Source organism: Phyllopteryx taeniolatus, chromosome 1 (assembly GCF_024500385.1).
Source record: "Phyllopteryx taeniolatus isolate TA_2022b chromosome 1, UOR_Ptae_1.2, whole genome shotgun sequence".
In the NCBI taxonomy this organism is placed as follows: Eukaryota; Metazoa; Chordata; class Actinopteri; order Syngnathiformes; family Syngnathidae; genus Phyllopteryx; species Phyllopteryx taeniolatus.
Genome location: NC_084502.1, coordinates 11,131,622 through 11,150,798, shown reverse-complemented (window position 1 = coordinate 11,150,798; position 19,177 = coordinate 11,131,622). Strand labels below are relative to the sequence as shown.

The 19,177-nt window shown below is 43.3% G+C and overlaps 1 protein-coding gene across 2 annotated transcripts; it reads right to left on the bottom strand.

The window, feature by feature from the left end:
- Positions 1-539: 539 nt before the first annotated feature.
- On the bottom strand, positions 540-4,723 carry LOC133476892 (uncharacterized). Of its 2 annotated transcripts, XM_061770884.1 has the most exons (5): positions 4,605-4,723; positions 4,408-4,510; positions 4,193-4,286; positions 1,858-2,017; positions 540-1,763 (listed from the first exon to the last, which is right to left on the bottom strand). In XM_061770884.1, exons 3-5 carry the CDS (start codon positions 4,273-4,275, stop codon positions 762-764), a joined length of 1,245 nt encoding a protein of 414 aa, XP_061626868.1. In that variant the 5' UTR covers positions 4,276-4,286; positions 4,408-4,510; positions 4,605-4,723; the 3' UTR covers positions 540-761. The 2 variants fall into 2 exon arrangements, with proteins under 2 accessions (XP_061626868.1, XP_061626857.1); XM_061770873.1 differs by having other exon boundaries at positions 4,408-4,723.
- Positions 4,724-19,177: the final 14,454 nt, after the last annotated feature.

The following is a 19,177-nucleotide window of genomic DNA, read 5'->3' as shown; positions in this document are numbered from 1 at the left end:
GATTATCAACAACAATTAATCAATTATTATATTAATTGAAGGCTATATTGATAGACTAATCGTTGAAACTCTGTTTGACTTAAAATTGTCCAAATCCTCAGAATTTCAGCGTCTCAACATAAAATCTCAGATTTCTGTAGTTCTACATGAAAGCAAATGGATTGGTAAATCAAAATAAGACATTTAGAAACATCTGCGTTTACTTTGGAAAACTGATCAGCATTTTAGCCCCTTTTTTGACAGTTGAAGTTACAATCAAATTGTCTGTGCATGTTCTGCACTGCCGATTTGAAATGTCCTGTTGTTGAATAAAGGGATGGACATGAAACAATGGCTTTTTCAGCCGATTCGTCAGAAAAAAAAGAATCGGCAGATGAAACAATTATCAAAATAATGGTTAGTAGCAGCCCTAAAACTCATTCACATGCAGTAGGAATAAAACGTACATACAATGACTACATATTAGGAGTGCATTGAAGGGAACCAAACTAGCCATTCTGCGCTAAATAATTAAATACATCTAAAGAAGAGGGCAAAACTAATTTTATTCACAATGATTTATTAGAACTGGTTAATTCCTTGTATTACCAAGGGGTAAATATAGTCTTTGTTCATACAGGCAGAATTATTTGACCAAGTGGTTACAAATTGGCAGTCAGTCAAAATTTCAACAAGTAGCAGCTTTAAAATATAACAGCAGTGGATTGTGACATTTGCCAAAGATATTTCAGTTTCAGATTTCAGTTTGGAAAGGTTTCGGTTTAGAGCACAATCTGCATGTCAAAAGCAGTTGGTTCCTTTACTTGCGGCTCATCGTTTGGCACATCTGGAGGGAGAGCCGTCACTGTGTCAGGTGGCTCCTTTTTGACAACGCTCTCACCTGGGACATCCGTTCCCTTGCTAAAAATATATTCGTAGTTTCTTTGAACCTCGAAAAATGCTGAGGTGAGGCACTGATGAGAAAACATCCGTAGTGCCGGGGGAAGCTTTGGGTGTGGATAGAGACAATGTCGTGGGAGGGATTCAGAGTTATCCACTTTTTGTGGTTTGGGAGCTGCGTTTTCAAAGGGATTGGCTTCTGGACAAATGGGAAGAGAGAGAGGCGGTGGTGGCGTTTCAGGTACTATTTCCAGTTCCGTGTCTGAGGCCGGTGCTTGGGCTTCACTGACTTTACAAATAGAGTATTTTAGCAGGGGGATAAATTTCCAAGAAGTGTCGAAGTCTTCAACATGCTCCACAACCTCGCCTGGTTCAAGCACATACTGCGATTCGACGACAGGACAAACTTCGTCGCACTCGCCTGAGTCGCTCGAGACGCTTGTGGGCACCGGCTGAGCCACCAACAGCGTGCGTTTGTGAAGCCGACAGAACAGCACGCCGCACCTCTGGCACTTCCTGCCGTCTTTCACATGGAGCAGTTTGTGGCGCTTCAAACTATGGCGATCGGTGAAAGTTCGATCGCATATGTTGCATGGAAAGGAAGGCTCTTCTCGTTCCGCAAAAACACAGACAGGGATCTTATCCTGACCTTCATCACTAGGAGACCTTTGTCTTTCATGCTGATATTTATGTTGGACAAGCTGTCCGACCGTAGAGAAGCTTTCATTGCACAACTCACACATATAAGCACCTGATGGAGCAACAATGTGCTTAAGGAGCACCACAGGACTGATTTTACCCACGGTCACTAAGGGTGACGGAGTTTTGTCAAAAGGAGTGGACGGGGTTTCTTTCATTTCAGTGTCACGCTTAGTTTCTTCTGCCTGCAAAACACACAAAGAAAGGATTGAAAACAAAACATGTCTTTTTTTATCAAGTAGTTTCAAATGCTGTAATAATGTCATTTTGATATTCTACCATTGCACAAGCTGTGGTCTGCATCTCTTGTGAAGGTTCACTTTCAGCAGTTTCCATTGAACGCTGCTGTACCGAGAGCGCAACATCTTCGGTCGGCGTTCCCTCTGACTTGTCGTTTTTTCGGTGACCCCAGTGGTGTTTTCTACGTCCTTCGAAAATCCTTTGAAAATATTGTAAAACAGCATTTTTTATTAATGTTAATAGCACATGTTTACAATTGATGGAAGGTATAAAATGGCTAAATGTGTAATGCTTAAACACAACGATAAGAACAATTGCAATTGCACCATGAAATGAGTGTGCATGCTGATATAAAACAGTTAACAGCATTTAACATACACACATTTCCTTATAACGCCTATCCTCATTTGGGTGAGCTGGAGTCTATCCCAGCAAGAGAGCCAGGGTGCAGCCTTGACTGGTCACATACAGTACATTGGATATAAAAAGTTTACACACCCCCGTTTAATTTTAAAGGTTTTTGTGATATAATATAATGATAACAAGACCAATAATTTTGAAACTTTTTCCACCATTAATATGACCGATGAGCTATAAAATGCAAGTGATTTGTTTTAATCTTTTAAAAAGGGGAAATAAACATAATGGAGATAATGTGGTTGCACAAGTGCGCACAACCTTTTACAACTGGGGGTGGGGCTTTGTTCAGAAGGAACCAATTCAAACTCATGTTAAAGTCAGCACACACTTTCCACTATTGAAAGTTCTCTGATTATGTTCTAGTAGGGTTTTCTTGACATTTTTGCATTCACAGAGCACTTCCACAATCTAATTGTTTTAAGGTTATAAGTCAGGAGAAGGGTAGAAAATAATTTCAAAGACAACAAATAACTGTACACCAAGGAACACTGTGAAGACAGTCGTCATCAAATGGAGAAAATATGACACAACAGTGAAATGACCTCTAAAATTGATGAAAAGACAAGATGAAAAGTGGTCAGCGAGGCTGACAAGTTGCCGACAATAACACTGAAGGAAGTTTAGGAATTTCTAGCAAGTACAGGCTGCTTAGTCCATGTGACAACAATCACCCCTCTTCATATGTCTGGGCTATGGGTAGGGTGGCAAAGAAAAGAAAACACAAAGGAAAAACAAAAACTAGTAATTTCCCAAAGCCATGTGCGAAACTGTGTTATGGTCTGATGAAACCAAGGGTGAATTTTTAGCCATAATTCCAAAAGGTATATTTCACGCAAGCACAACACTGCTTATCACCAAAAGAACACCATAGCTGGACCTTGGGGCCTTGAATGAGTTCGAAAGAATTATGAATAGTTCCGAATTGCAGTCAGTGTTAGCACAAATCCTTCAAACTTCAGTTAGAAAAAAAAAATTAAAAAAAGTTAGGAAAACCCGACTTGACCAGCTTACCTTTATTAGGGGTTACTAAAAAGCACTTTAAATGGTGGCAGGTGTGTGCTGACTCCCATTTAACATGAGTTTGAACGAATTAATTCTGAACACAGCCCCATCCTCAGTTTCAAGAGGGTGTGCACACTTGTGCAACCACATTATCTCAGCTGTTTATTTTTACTTCCCTTCCCTAAAATACTCCCCCCCCCCCCAAATAAGATGAACAGGTTAAAGGTCACATCATTAGTGCAAACAGGTTTTCAGACTGAGGAAACTATCTTGGTCTCAATTTCTTCCTTTTTTTGGTTTTTGTTTAACATCACAAAAACCTAGCACTTAAACAGCGGTGTGTAGACTTTTCATACCACCATTCATACTCACACGTATGGACCAGTCACTCTTCAATTAACCTGACGTCAGATCACATGCATATTTTTAGAATGTGAAAGGAAGCTGGAGTACCAGAAGAAAACCCATGCAAGCAAAGGGAGAACATGCAAACTCCAGCAGTGATTCGAACAACGAACCTCGAGCTGTGATGCAGACGTGCTAACCAATAGTCCACTGTGCTGCCAGCATCTAACATTATCTGCCAGCATCTAATATTATATCATAAATCTGCTTCAGGCGATGGATTGATGTCACTGTTACGTCAATGCGTTCATGCCCCTTTCACCTTGTAGAAAAATTGCAATGATTCCTGTTTGTGTTGTACAAATATCGTTAATAGCGCAGAATTTGTATTTTATGAGACACGGTAATGTTTGTGAAAATGCACATAATAACGTGTCTGTTATGCAGTAACAACAGTTAGCTTGTGTTTTGTAAGTTTAGCATGAGCTGAAAGACACTAACGGCTCAGACGTCACAAATATAACGTCAGCACGGCGACATTCAGTCAATATGCATAAAACGGGTCGTTGTCAACATGTTGTTATATGAACAACTGGGCTTCTCTTGCCTTCTGCTTGGGTTCTTGGGGCGCGGGCTGTTCTTCACGTTTGTAAACACAGAAGGCACAAAGTCGGGATTGTCCTGATCCATGGACGGTCGTCCTGTAAACACACGCGCATTCTGTGAGTATCTTCCACAACTTGTTTTTTTTTTTTTTTTTTTAGGCAACAAAAGAGCAAGAAAGTGGCCAAAACAAACATGCACTGTACTAATAAGCTTTACCTGATATGAAATGAGCGCCACAAATGCGAGCATTTTCTTTGAGCTCCTCCGCGCTGCCATTCACTTTCTGGAGCACTTCTAGCCACAAACAGCGCCGGTTGGCCTGAAACGGTCGGTATGCAGTTGGTAGTCTGTAAAATTTCAGTTTGCCAGCGATAGAACGGCTATTTGTACAACCCAGCACGCAGCAGGCGTACATTTTACTCGAAATGTGGTTTAGCTTCGGATGAGGAAGTGTGTGTCCAAACGGCTTGTCGGCTTCCGTTGCCTAGCGGCGCGCGTATGCACCGGAAGTTAGCATGAGCTAATATTAGCCCGGCGCGAGACGACTAACAGCGTGCGGTAATGTACTTTTGGGTTAAAACAATGACAAAGTTATGTTGACTATAACGTAACGTGCGTTGGGATGACTAAATATTAAATCCAGCCGTCTTCGTCTTTAAAACACGACGCACTAAATCGCCAGGCCTCCATCGTGTGGAAGAGTTAGCTTTTTTTTTTTTTTGCTCCTCCAGCGGCCATAACATTAAGTACACCAACAATCTAACGCAATGGTCCTCCAACTTTTTACATCGAGTACCACCACCAAAAATAGTTGGCTCTCCAAGTACCACCATAGTGACCAACATTAAAATATAGGAGCATAGTAAGCCCGAGTCGACGAGGCAGAGGTTTTATTCCTAAAAACTATATTGAATATTTTTGTTAACAATGCGCTGGAAAATGAAAAAAGAAATAATGAAAAATAATAATCAATAAAAAAAACTAAATTAATGTTTGACAGCAAACATTTATAAAAGGTTAAATTCAAATTTATTGTACTGAAAAGTTAAAGGTAGAGTTTGCAGTTGAAAAAGAACCTTTTTGTCATATGTTAAAACTGTCTCTATGACCAGACAGTAGACTATTATTAAAATTGTATTTCAGTCAGTATTTTAAAAACAGGTCACAGTGTGACAAGAATAGCCAGTCAGAGACTGTAGGGATAGGAGGCATGACCGAACAGATGTCAGTCATTTGCTCACGCCCACTGCCACACACGCAGCCTTACAGGGAGTCATAGCAGCCTCTGGTCTAAAGAAGACCATTGTAGATTCTTTGCCGGATTATTTAATTTAAGGTAGCAACGAATGTTAAAAAGAAGGAATTGGACAGCTCTCAAGACAAATCAAGGGGAAACATATATAACGGTGGTGTTCTATGCACAAAAAAATGACTCATTGGATGAACACAAATAAATTTGGGGCAGGTTTTTCATCCCTTTTATTTGTGGGACTCCAACTCAAATTTAGTAATTCCGTGTAATGTGATATAATTGAGTCAGCCAAACCCATTTTCATCAAATACAGCCAAAGTAAAATAAGTACACTAAGTGGCCTAAATTGATTCACATCAGTCCAACTCAAATTACTAAAATTAGTCTAAAATAAATTATTTTTGCACTTATCCCCCCACCCAATTTACAACCCCAATTCCAATAAAGTTGGGATGTTGTGTTAAACATAAATAAAACCAGAATAGGTCCGGACTGCAGGCAGGCCAGTCTAGTACCCGCACTCTTTTTACGATGCCACACTGTTGTAACACATGCAGAATGTGGTTTGGCATTATCTTGCTGAAATAAGCAGGGACGTCCATGAAAAATACGTTGCTTGGATGGCAGCATATGTTTCTCCAAAACCTGTATGTACCTTTCAGCATTAATGGTGCCTTCACAGATGTGTAAGTTACCCATGCCATTGGCACTAACACAGCCCCATACCATCACAGATGCTGGCTTTTGAACTTTGTGTCCATAACAGTCCGGATGGTTCTTTTCCTCTTTGGCCCGGAGGACACGACGTCCACAATTTCCCAAAACAATTTGAAGTGTGGACTCATGGGACCACAGAAAACTTTCCCACTTTGCGTCAGTCCATCTTAGATGAGCTCGGGGCCAGGGAAGCCGACGGCGTTTCTGGGTGTTGTTGATAAATGGCTTTCGCTTTGCGTAGTAGTTTCAAGTTGCACTTACGGATGTAGCGTCGAACTGTATTTACTGACATTCGTTTTCTGAAGTGTTCCTGAGCCCATGTGGTGATATCCTTTGCACATTGATGTCGGTTTTTGATGCAGTGCCATCTGAGGGATCTAAGGTCACGATCATTCAATGTTGGTTTTCGGCCTTGCCGCTTACATGCAGCAATTTCTCCAGATTCTCTGAACCTTTTGATTAGATTATGGACCGTAGATGATCCATCCATCCATTCATTTTGTGAGCCGCTTATCCTCACTAGGGTCACGGGAGTGCTGGAACCTAACCCAGTTATCATCAGGCAGGAGGCGGGGAACACCCTGAACTGGTTGCCAGCCAATCGCAGGGCACATACAAACAAACAACCATCCGTCACCTTCACACCTACGGGCAATTTAGAGTCTTCAATTAACCTACCATGCATGTTTTTGGGATGTGGGAGGAAACTGGAGAGCCCGGAGAAAACCCACGCAGGCACAGGGAGAACATGCAAACTCCACACAGGCGGGGCCGGCGATTGAACACCGGTCCTCAGAACTGTGAGGCAGACGCTGTAACCAGTCGGACACCGTGCCGCCGCCGACGATGATGATGATGATGATGAAATGCCTAAATTCCTTCCAATTGTACATTGAGGAACATTCTCCTTAAACTGTTCGACTAGTTTCTCACGCGCTTGTTCACAAAGAGATGAAACTCACCCCATATTTGCTTGTGAATGACTGGGAAGCTCCTTTTATACCCAATAATGGCACCCACCTGTTCCCAATTAGCCTGTTCACCTGTGGGATGTTCCAAACAGGTGTTTGATGAGCATTCCTCAACTTTCTCAGTCTTTTTTGCCAACTGTGCGAGCTTTTTTGGAATGTGTTACAGCCATAAAACTCCCAGTTAATGATTATTTGCGAAAAACAATCAAGTTAATCTGTTTGCACATTAAATATATTGTCTTTGTAGTGTATTCAATTAAATATAGGTTGAACATGATTTGCAAATCATTGTATTCTGTTTTTATTTATGTTTAACACAATGTCCCAACTTGATTGGAATTGGGGTTGTATTTCACGCAACACAAAATCTGGTAAATGTGTTTTTATTGAAAACTCACAAAATAAAACATTCTTTGGGAAGGCATTTTGAGCTTTACATGCTTACATTTTTAACCTTCTTTGTAGTTGTATAAAACACCTTTGAGTCCAGTCACTCATATATCTTGAATTAACACAACCACACATTATGGAAAATGAAGTATAAAATAATAATAAATTAGCTTTTCCCCTTGTCAAAGGAATCAGAAAAACGTCAACGGCATATGAGTAGTATGCGTAGTAACTAGTTCTCTTGCCCAATTTCTCTTTTAATCCAAGGCTGCATTCAGTGTCTGTACTTGACCAGTAGATGGCGCTGCTGTTTATTGTCAACCTGCTCAAGCGCAATGATTTCCAAGTACACTACAGTAATGTATAGTACATGAACAGACCGTTATTTTTTTGAAGACATCTAATTACACAGCATCGCCATTATTTATATGTTCTTCTTGATTACTTTTTTTCCCTCCAAATCTCTCGCTATAGAACTTAAAAACTTCAGTCTCGCGAGGCTTGAACTTTTTTATTATAGCAATATTTTGGGTTTTAGAAACTAAGAAACTGTTTCTTTTTTATCAGCACATTTGTGGCTTTTACAAGAATATGTTATTTTGATAGTTGATGGAATTCAAACTCTTCAGAGCAATTATTTGTGTACAAATACATGACCTGCAAAGCTATAAAATGGAGTAGCTGTGTTCTCCCCCCTCTTCTCCCTCAAGGTGACTCCTCCATCTGCACCCTCCCTGGTGATGCCCATCCCTCTTTTTTTCTGCATTAACCACACTATGTGAGGTGGGATTTGATGTTCCTCTGCCTCAATACCACATGTGGTTTGTGAGCAATGCACATCAAATTTCTGCTCCCGGGGTGATGGAGATTGGGACGAATGAACCTGACGAAAATGAAATAATACATTAGCTATGTAAGCGTGACAATTTGCTTAATCTACTCATTTGCTTTTGCTGTTGGAGGATGCTGGTTACATTTGACTGCACTGAGACCCCATTTTAATTCGTCATTTCCTCACCTGTCCTTGTGTTATTCTGGGTGGTACGAAATAGGAAAGAAAGGATGATGGAGTATATGAAAAACAGTTGGTATTGCCAACCATTTTAGAGCATTTTTTACTGATCTTTCAACACCCACAGAATATTGTTCGTGACAATATAAGCACTGAACCCACCAAGAAATAGTACTCTTCTTTCACCAGAATATTCTTTCTACCCTTTTCCATTCTTTAGTAATCAGCAGTAGAAATTGGTTGGTTTCACCCAAAACACCCAGTTTTATCAGCTAATCTTTTATCCTCTACTCCAAAGCTCTGGTGATCTTAAATCCAAAGTAATGCAAGGCCACCATCTACAGGGATTGACAGACATACAGTATACGTCAGTGGCAGTTAACGGTTGGCAGTGTCCAAGGCAGTGAATAAATTAATTTATATGGATTACCAGTTCGACTGCTTTAATACTCACATTGTGATGATGAAAGGTGTCACTTGTGTCACTCTCCACTTCGTCGTCTCTGCTGTATCCTCCTCGGCTGACACTGACAACAATGCTACTGCACCTGTGTAATTTAGAAATAGAATATACCTGTAATCTGATATGGGATTGTTGAACATACTCTGGAAAGAAAATGAAAAGAATATGATGACTAGACAGTCATAAAGCTGTGCTGCAGGCAGGCTACAGTATAGTACATACAGGAAGCAGTCGTTCATGAGCAGTTTACCTTCATTTTCTCTCATTTTTGAGCACTAGGTCTGCTTTTCTTTTCTCCACTTTCCTGCAGGTTTGGACTCAGTCCCCTCGAAGGTGGTCTTTATTGCATTCGGCTTGAGTTTTTTGGTTTCGCCAACCAAAACCCTTCATCTTCAAAGTCAGAATCCTTGAAATCATCGCTGTAAATTACATTCCTCTTGTTTGGTCCATCCCATTTTGTTTTGTTTTGCTTCATTCTTCAAGTTTTGTAAGGAAATAATATGATTCAGGATAAAGCAATCAATAACAAGTACTCATGTGTTGTCGTTCTTCTGTCGCTCATGTCAGCAGGCTGATATGTCAATCATCCAGGTTTTCAACCTCAGTGTGGGCTGGCCTAAAATTATTACTGAGTCTATTTTTGGGGGAATTTTTTGGATGTCTTTTTAAAGTTCAGAACTATGCAATAAGTGCCAATATTCACAGTATTTGATCTGGACCAATAAAAGTGGAACTGGACAATTTCCTAAGAGATCTTGTATGGTATGCAAAAACCTCATTAAAGCTTTATGTTGACACACTTTGAGAAATAAATTACCTACTTTTCCCCCCCCGAAAGGGCATTTCATATTACGAGTGCATACTGGATAGCCTGTATCTTCTGTCCAAAGTTTAAGATATTACAGCGTTAAAGCCAACAAACCCATTTGTATTGTTTTATCCCTTCACCCAATGAGGACCAATAAGACAGTCGAAAGGAATCGCATCGATTAGCAGTATCAATAATGGAATCAGAGTCACTAAATTCTTACCAATTCCCATCCCTAACCACTAGTGAATTAAATGTTGAAATTGTACATAATGTTACAGTGGCTTAGACTTAAAAAAACCCAATGTACAGTACGTTTTTTTGAGGACAGTTCAGTTGTATTTATCTTTGTACTACAGGATATATTTTCATTTAATCTTTTAGAACTGTTTCTTTTTAAAGTGTCGCGAACGGATGGTTACTGGACCCATTAGCAGGCGGAGGTTGTGATGGACAGTTTATAGACAATGGAAATACAGATGGTCCTTGAGATACGCTGGCGGGTTGTTGAGGCAGCAAATGTGTGGCAGGCAGTGACGAGGACAGGAGGCTGGCCTGGCAGTAATCCAATTGGCGAGGGACACGGAGGAAACACTGAGGACAAGGAAAAGCACGGAGGTCAGAACGATGACAAGGGTTTGCATAGCTTACGTGGAGACTGGGGTGCCGTTGTACCGCTGGGGAAGCTTTAATACTCTGGCGAGAGTTTCCAGGATCTGGCAGGCTTTTATGCAGGTGGTATCGAGGGCTGATGGGTAACAGGTGCGCGGCCGAGGAAGGTGCTGGAAAGCAAGAGAGGTGAGGGGAGAGAGAGACGGTGAGATGGCGCAAAGCGCCACCCAGGCTCCAACCATAGTACTGCAGGATGGCGCATGACATAAACATTTATTTAGGCACAATTTGTATTATTATGAGCAAAACATTTTAATGAAATGCCTTTTATTTTCCTATATTTAAGTTCAGTACTAATGTTCAAATTGTGCATGTTACAGTGGCTTGACAAAAATATCAACTATACCTTTTAGGAATTAGCTTGCCTACTACGCTACTGTATTTCAGTGTTGGTCATGATGGCGGTACTTGTAGAGCGAGGTACTTTTTTAGGTGGTACTTGGTGTAAAAATTCTGAGAACCCCTGCTGTAGTCAGTCGTATCTCTGATGTCTAACCTATGGCTCTCGTGGTCCAGAATCCCGGCAATAGAAGATGGGCGTGGTGATGCTACGACCTGCTGACACCTTGCAATGACACCGCCAGCCTCCCACGGTGCCCCAGGCTCAGCTCTATCCGGAGGGAGCATTGTTGCTGATGTGACGGCCCCCGCTATCACTCACTCGCCTGCCAAGGCTTTACCCGGCACAAGCAATTATACATTAATTTCAGCCAGACAGGCTCCCATCCCCCTCACACATCCTTTCTCTGCGCTCTCCTCGTGTCCCTGCAATGCCTGCCCTCCCTAACGCTGCACACCCGATATGACACACATCACCCCAGCGCACACACACACACACACACACAACCCTTAACCCTCCCATTTTTAGCCTTCTTTCACACAGTAAAGCACATCAACATTGGGTCTAGAGAAATACTCAAAGGACAGCCAGCTGAAGCGAGAGCGGAGAGGCCAAAGGGGTGAAGATGAGAGAGGAGCTAAAGGGAGATATAGTGTGTGAAATGTAAGGGAGGTAAGGCAAGCGGGGGCTGAGTCGAGCCTGGCTAATGATGTATTGATTTGGTTGAGCCCGGGGCAAATAAGTAGGCGTGTGTGGGAGTAGAAGAGTTGCAGCTTGCAGATGTCCTAAAACACCTGGCTGGGATACGTTGGCGTTGTTGTGCACTCAAGGAAAAGCACTTTGTAAACACCCGAGTTGCATAAAAACACCATGTTTGTAACAATTAAGAATCAGTGGGAACTTCCTTATGCACACGTGTGAAATCCAATGGTGCGCACGAGAAATGCATAACAAATTCTGGAGCGGTCTCTTATAAAGTCTTCTTTTCCTTTCAGCTTGTCCCTTTAGGGGTTGGCACACCGCGTCATCCTTTTCCATGTAAGCCTATCTCCTGCCTCCTCCTCTCGAACACCAACTGCCCTCATGTCTTCCCTCACGACACCCATCAACCTTCTCTTTGGTCTTCCTCTCGCTCTCTTGCCTGGCAACTCCAGCCTCATCATCCTTCTACCAATATACTCACTATTTCTCCTCTGGACGTGTCCAAACCATCAAAGTCTGCTCTCTCTAACTTTTGTCTCCAAAACATCGAACCTTGGCTGTCCCTCTGATGAGCTCATTTTAATTTTATCCAACCTGGTCACTCCTAGACCGAACCTCAACATCTTCATTTCTGGCACCTCCAGCTCTGCTTCCTGTTGTCTCTTCAGTGCCACTGTCTCTAATCCGTACATCATGACTGGCCTCACCACTGTTTTATAAACTTCACCGTTCATCTCTTCTGACTCTTCTGTCACATAACACACCTGACACTTTCCTCAACCTGTTCCAACCTGGGTGGACCCGTTTCTTCACTTCTTGACCACACTCACCATTGCTCTGGACGGTTGACCCCAAGTATTTCAAGTCCTCCACCCTTGCTATCTCTTCTCCCTGTAGCCTCACTCTTCCCCCACCACCCCTCTCATTCATGCACATATATTCTGTCTTACTTCGGCTAATCTTCATTTCTCTGCTTTCCAGTACATGCCTCCATCTTTCTAACTGTTCCTCCACCTGCTCCCTACTTTCACTGCAGATCACAGTGTGATCTGCAAACATCATGGTCCACGGGATTCCAGTCTAACCTCATCTGTCATCCTATCCATCACCACTGCAAACAGGAAGGGGTTCAGGGCTGATCCCTGATGCAGTCCCACCTCCATCTTAAATTCATCTGTCACACCTACAGCACACCACACCACTGTTCTGCTGCCCTTGTACATGTCCTTTATTATTCTAACATACTTCTCTGCCACTCCAGACTTCCGCATGCAGTACCACAGTTCCTCTCTGGGTACGCCGTCATAGGTTTTCTCTAGATCTACAACCCCAATTCCAATGAGGAACGTTGTGTTAAACATAAATAAAAACAGAATACAATGATTTGCAAATCATGTTCAACCTCCATTTAATTGAATACACTACAAAGACTTGGTGAGACTTGGTGGTGGAACCTCACAGTACAGGAAATCATACAAGGAAAAAGGTTAGCTAAGAATAAGTGGGAAACTTCGAAAGGAATACATTGAGATGCGACATAGGGCAAAGGTAGAGGTGGCAAAGGCCAAACAAGAGGCATATGATGACATGTATGCCAGGTTGGACACTAAAGAATGAGAAAAAGATCCATACAGGATGGCCAGACAGAGGGATAGAGATGGGAAGGATGTGCAACTAGTTAGGGTGATGAAGGATAGAGATGAAAATATGTTGACTGGTGTAAGTAGTGTGCTAGATAGATGGAAAGAATACTTCGAGGAGTTGATGAATGACGAAAATGAGAGAGAAGGGAGAGTAGAAGAGGCAAGTGTGGTAGACCAGGAAGTGGCAATGATTAGTAAGGGGGAAGTTAGAAAGGCATTAAAGAGGATGAAAAATGGAAAGGCTGCACATCCTTCCCATCTCTATCCCTCTGTCTGGTCAACCTATATAGATCCTTTTCTCCTTCTTTAGTGTCCAACCTGGCATACGTGTCATCATATGCCTCTTGTTTGGCCTTTGCCACCTCTACCTTTGCCCTATGTCTCATCTCAATGTATTCCTTTCGCCTCTCCTCGGTCCTCTCAGTTTCCCACTACTAATTAACTAACCCTTTTCCTTGTATGATTTCCTGTACTGTGAGGTTCCACCACCAAGTCTCCTTCTCTCCTTTCCTGCCAGAAGATACACCAAGTAGTCTCCTGCCTGCCTCTATGATCACCTCTGCTGCAGTGGTCCAGTCTTCTGGAAGCTCCTCCTGTCCACCGAGAGCCTGTCTCACCTCTTCCCGCAAAGCTGCACAACACTCGTCCTGTCTCAGCTTCCACCACATAGTTCTCTGCTCTGCGTTTGTCTTCCTAATCTTCCTCCCCACCACCAGAGTCATCTTACACACCACAATCCAATGCTGTCTAGCCACACTCCCCCCTACCACTACCTTACAGTCAGTAACCTCCTTCAGATTACATCGTCTGCACAAGATGTAATCCACCTGCGTGCTTCTACCTCCGCTCTTGTACGTCACCCTATGTTCCTGCCTCATCTGGAAAAAAAGTGTTCATTACAACCATTTGCATCCTTTTTGCGAAGTCTACCACCATCTGTCCCTCCAAGTTCCTTTCCTGAATGCCGTACTTACCCATCACTTCTTCATCACTCCTATTTCCTTCGCCAACATGTCTATTACAATCTGCACCGATCACGACTCTCTCTCTGTCTGGGATGCTCAGAACTACTTCGTCTAGCTCCTTCCAGAATTTCTCTTTCACCTCCAGGTCACATCCTAACTGTGGGGCATAGCCACTAATCACACAATTTCAAGTTTCAATCTCATCACTCGATCTGATACTCTTTTCACCTCCAAGACATTCTTAGCCAACTCTTCTTTTAAAATAACCCCACTCAATTTCTCTTCCCATCTACACCATGGTGAAATAACCCTGCCCCTAAACTTCAAGCCTTACTGCCTTTCCACCTGGTTTCCTGGACACACAATATATCAACCTTTCTTCTAATCATCATGTCAACCAACTCCCGAGATTTTCCTGTCATAGTCCCAACATTCAAAGTTCCCACATTCAGTTCTAGGCTCCGTGCTTTCCTCTTCTCTTTCCGCCGAAGAATCCGCTTTCCACCTCCTCTTCTTCTTCGACTTCGACCCACAATAGCTGAATTTCCACCGGCGCCCTGAAGGTTGACGGCACCGGTGGCGGACGTTGTCAACCCGGGCCATGACTGATCATGTATGGAATTGTTTGGATGAACGCTCATATTTGTTTGGTAAACTTTTAAACCGGATGCCCTTCCTGATGCAACCCTCTGCATTTATCCAGGTTTGGGACCAGCCTACAGTTTGCACTGGCTTGTGCCCCCCATAGGGTCTCTTATACAGTGGTGTCTTAAAATACAAGTGACCTGACTTCTGAGTATTTTTTGATACGAGCCATTGTTCGGCCGATTTTTTGCTCTGATTAGCAAGCAAACATTTGATAAACGTCTTTTTCCAGTTCTTTTCTTGATAGGTTTGTGGAGGGATTCAATGATTAGAAATACATTAAATTGTGTTAAATTAAGCAAATAACAGTTCTACATTAAGTGGTACAGTGCACTGGAGGTCATTCAGTGTGGGTCCTGCCAGAATGAGCTGACGTTTTCTGGGATCTGTTTTCCTTTATCCGGATGAGGAGTTTCCATCTGTTATCTTAAGCGCATAACTTCAGGTCAGGAGGTGCATGGGTACCTTGCCCGACACATTTGCAACCCCTGATCATACAGTGTGACAATAGTCGCTGAAGTGTCATAAAATATTGTACAAGTGATGTTTAAAGCAGTCACTGATGGTGTAGTGGTACACTCGCCTGACTTTGGTGCAGGCAGCGTGGGTTCAGTTCCCACTCGGTGACGTTGTGAATGTGAGTCCGTGTCTATATCTGCCCTGCGACTGACTGGCGACCAGTTCAGGGTGTAGTCCGCCTTTCGCCCGAATTCAGCTAGGATAGGCTCCAGCGTCCCGCGACCCTAACCAGGATAAGCGGTGTTGAAAATGGATGGATGGATGTTTAAAGCAATGACAAAGATATAATATCTTCCACACGAGTGGTGTGTGGTGGCAGTGAACTCAACTCAATTCATTTCACAACAAGCAGATGTTTGGCAGATCAACAATTCTTTAAAAAAGAGGCTTCAAGCTGCTTCACGCCACTCCCTCAGGAAGTTTACCGTCAACTAAACATAAAATAGAGTTACATGTTGTGGAGCATGATATGCAATTACAAATGTTTTGAGTTACGAGTGTGGTCACGGAACCAATCAAACTCCTATCTCAAGGCACCACTGTGTTTATCTTGAAAAAGATATAAAGAATTTACAAAAACATCAAATGAGTCACTTACAGGAGTCATATTTTATCTCATTCTTAAATTTCAGTGGCGTTTGATGCAATTTTTTTTTTCATGGTAGATGATAATAGGTTAGCTGTCAGCCACCGCTCATAGCTAAATTAGAATAAAAGTAAAGCTCCTGAATGTTAAAGCAGTCGTTTGAAGAGATAGGGTCTTGGGGATCACCTTGGATGAAATCACGAAGGTGGGAGAGAGAGAATGGAGTGGAATTAATCTGATTTTGCTCTTCACAATGCATCAAGGTGTGCTTCAGTGTGCACACACTTGTATGTGCATGTGAGTCCCTTTGGGCAAGTAGGTGAAATGTATTGATTAGTAAATACAGTGCTCTGTTAATGATACACTTTATCGATTTAGCAGTTCAACGGCAGCTGAAAATTGTTGGGGAGGGTTGTCACACATGGGAGCCAGTCTGAGATGATGAACTCATGTTCTTCCATGTTGAGCCTCAGTTAATTTTATTTTGGTCATGTTGTGTTTACAAATCAGACAGCGCATAATTGTAACAGTGAGCCAGGAGAGCCAAAGCTAGAGAAAATAGTGCTTATGTTGGCCTATTGTAGTATGCTTGTCTATGTCGACAACAGTATTTAACACGTCCATTTTGTGCAGATGAAGCAACAGATGAAGAGTGAGCCAGATAGCGATTAATTGCATTTGTTGAATATTTAAATTGTTTCCCAGCCCTGCTGAATGCTGCACCTGAGGCCAGCTGTGGTTAATTCAATTATACGGAAATGAAGATGTCACAGTGAGGAGAGTGTCACGGCCAAGCATGGCTGTTGTATTAGCACTCAAATGTATCAGGCCACTCTCACTAAGACTCCGACCTGCTCTATAGTGTTTTGCCTTTGGAAAGCCCAATGCAATTCCTTTTTTTCTTATTACAGCTCGTTACAGCTAAAACATGATTCCAAAATTGTCTCTTCATCACCTCTTCTTATCTTTTCCTTTATTTTTCATTTGCCAGTCACAACAGTGGATAGATGAGGTGACCTGATCCGATCACATGATCGGAAATTCGTGGCTGATGGCGTAATTTTTTTTTTAGCTGATCGGTATCAGCTGAAAAAGATTCTTTTTTTCGAAACAAAGCTGGCTTCATGCAGCAATCTGTGCATCACTCATCAAAACCAAGATGGCTGACGGAAGGCCATTATGTCACTCTTTGTGCAGATTGAACTGTCAACAGCGAAGTCACATTGAAGTTTAGGCCGGAGAAAATAATTGTATACAAAGTAATCCCTTCTGTATAGCATTTAAACATTAATATAATTTCTAACTCATTTTACAGCATTACCCTTGAAAACAAATGGACCACCGATAATTTGATTCACAAAAAAATGCACCAAAATTGTGCGTGTAGTTGTGCACACGCCAACTTGCCGACGCGTCGACTTTACCACTGCACAATGACAATTACAGCTTCAAGTCAATTAATCTCAAATCGTGGGTTTTACCATTAACAACTAGGACACCTGGACCATGTTCAAACAGGCTGCCACCTACAACTCCATCACAGACCGTCAGGTGTACACAGAGACTGTTACTGCCTACATCAGCAAGTGCATGGATGATGTCACCACCACTAAGTCCATCACTGTCCATGACAATCAGAAGCCATGGCTGTCGGGGGAGGTCTCCAGACTACTGAACGTCCGCAACGCGGCTTTAAGGTCTGGTGATGAGGAGGGCCTGAGGACAGCCATGGCCAATCTGTCCCGTGGGTTCAGGGAGGCCAAGAGGGAGTACTCCAGGAAGATCACCCACCGCTTCAGTGACAGCAGTGACACCAGTGACACCAGGACGCAGTATTCAGACCATTACGGACTATAAACCCTCACCACAAAACTGTGACAGCTCCACCTTCCTGCTAAATGAGCTGAATGACTTCTTTTCTCGCTTTGAGGCACACAACAGCACCCCTGCACACAAAACTCCACACCCTCCTGGTGACCAAGTGCTGACACTGACTCAGGACAGCGTGAAAAGATCTCTTGATAGGATCAACATACGAAAAGCCCCGGGCCCAGACAACATACCTTGTCGTGTTCTGAGGGACTGTGCAGCTGGACTCACAGATGTCTTCACGGACATCTTCAACACCTCCTTGAGTCAGGGTATTGTCCCCACGTGCTTCAAAGCCACCACCATCATCCCGGTCCCGAAGAATTCGTCTCCCTGTTGCCTCAATGACTACTGTCCGGTAGCGCTCACTCCCATCCTGATGAAGTGCTTCGAGTGGCTAGTCATGCACCACGCCAAGTCCTCCCTCTCCTCCTCCTTGGACCCATTTCAGTTTGCATATCGGTCCAACCGATCAACCGATAACGCCGTCTCCACCGCCCTCCACTCTGCCCTCACACACCTGGACTCATATGTCAGATTGCTGTTCATAGACTTCAGCTCAGCATTCAATACCATCATCCCTAAACAACTGATATACATACTGGACCAGCTGTGGCTCAGCACTTCGATGTCCAACTGGCTGCTGGACTTTCTGACAAGGAGACCACAGGCAGTACGGGTCAGCAGCAACACTTCCAGCACCATCACTCTGAACATCGGGGCCCCTCAAGGTTGTGTGTTGATGACTACACCTATGACTACACACCGACATACAGCTCCAACCTCTTCATCAAGTTTGCAGACGAAAGAACTGTGGTGGTTCTCATCAGCAACGGGGACGAGACAGACTACAGGAGTGAGGTGAGCCGCCTGGGCCGGTGGTGCATGGACAACTCTCCCTGAACGTGGAAAAAACCAAGGAGATTCTTGTGGACTTCAGGAGAGCGCACTCCCAGCATGCTCCCCTGAACATCAACGGTGCTGCAGTGGAGAGGGTGCACAGCACCAAGTTTCTGGGTGTGCACATCACCAAGGACCTCTCCTAGACCAGCAACACCTCATCAATGGCCAAGAAAGCTCACCAGCGTCTCTACTTCCTGTGCAAGCAGAGAAGAGCCAGAGCCCACCATGTGCTCGTTCTACAGAGGGACCATAGAGAGCTTCTTGACCAACTGCATCACTGTGTGGTACGGAGCCTGCACCGCTTCCTGCCGCATGACTCTCCATCGCATAGTGAGGGCAGCTGAGAAGATCACCTCTCTTCCCACCCTGCAGGACATTTACAGCACCCTGCAGGACATTTACAGCACCCGCAGGACATTTACAGCACCCGCCTCAGCCACAAAGCCCTCCGCATAGCGGGGGATGCCACCCATCCGTCACATAGCCTCTTCAGTATGCTGCCATCAGGCAGGAGACTGCGGAGTCTGCG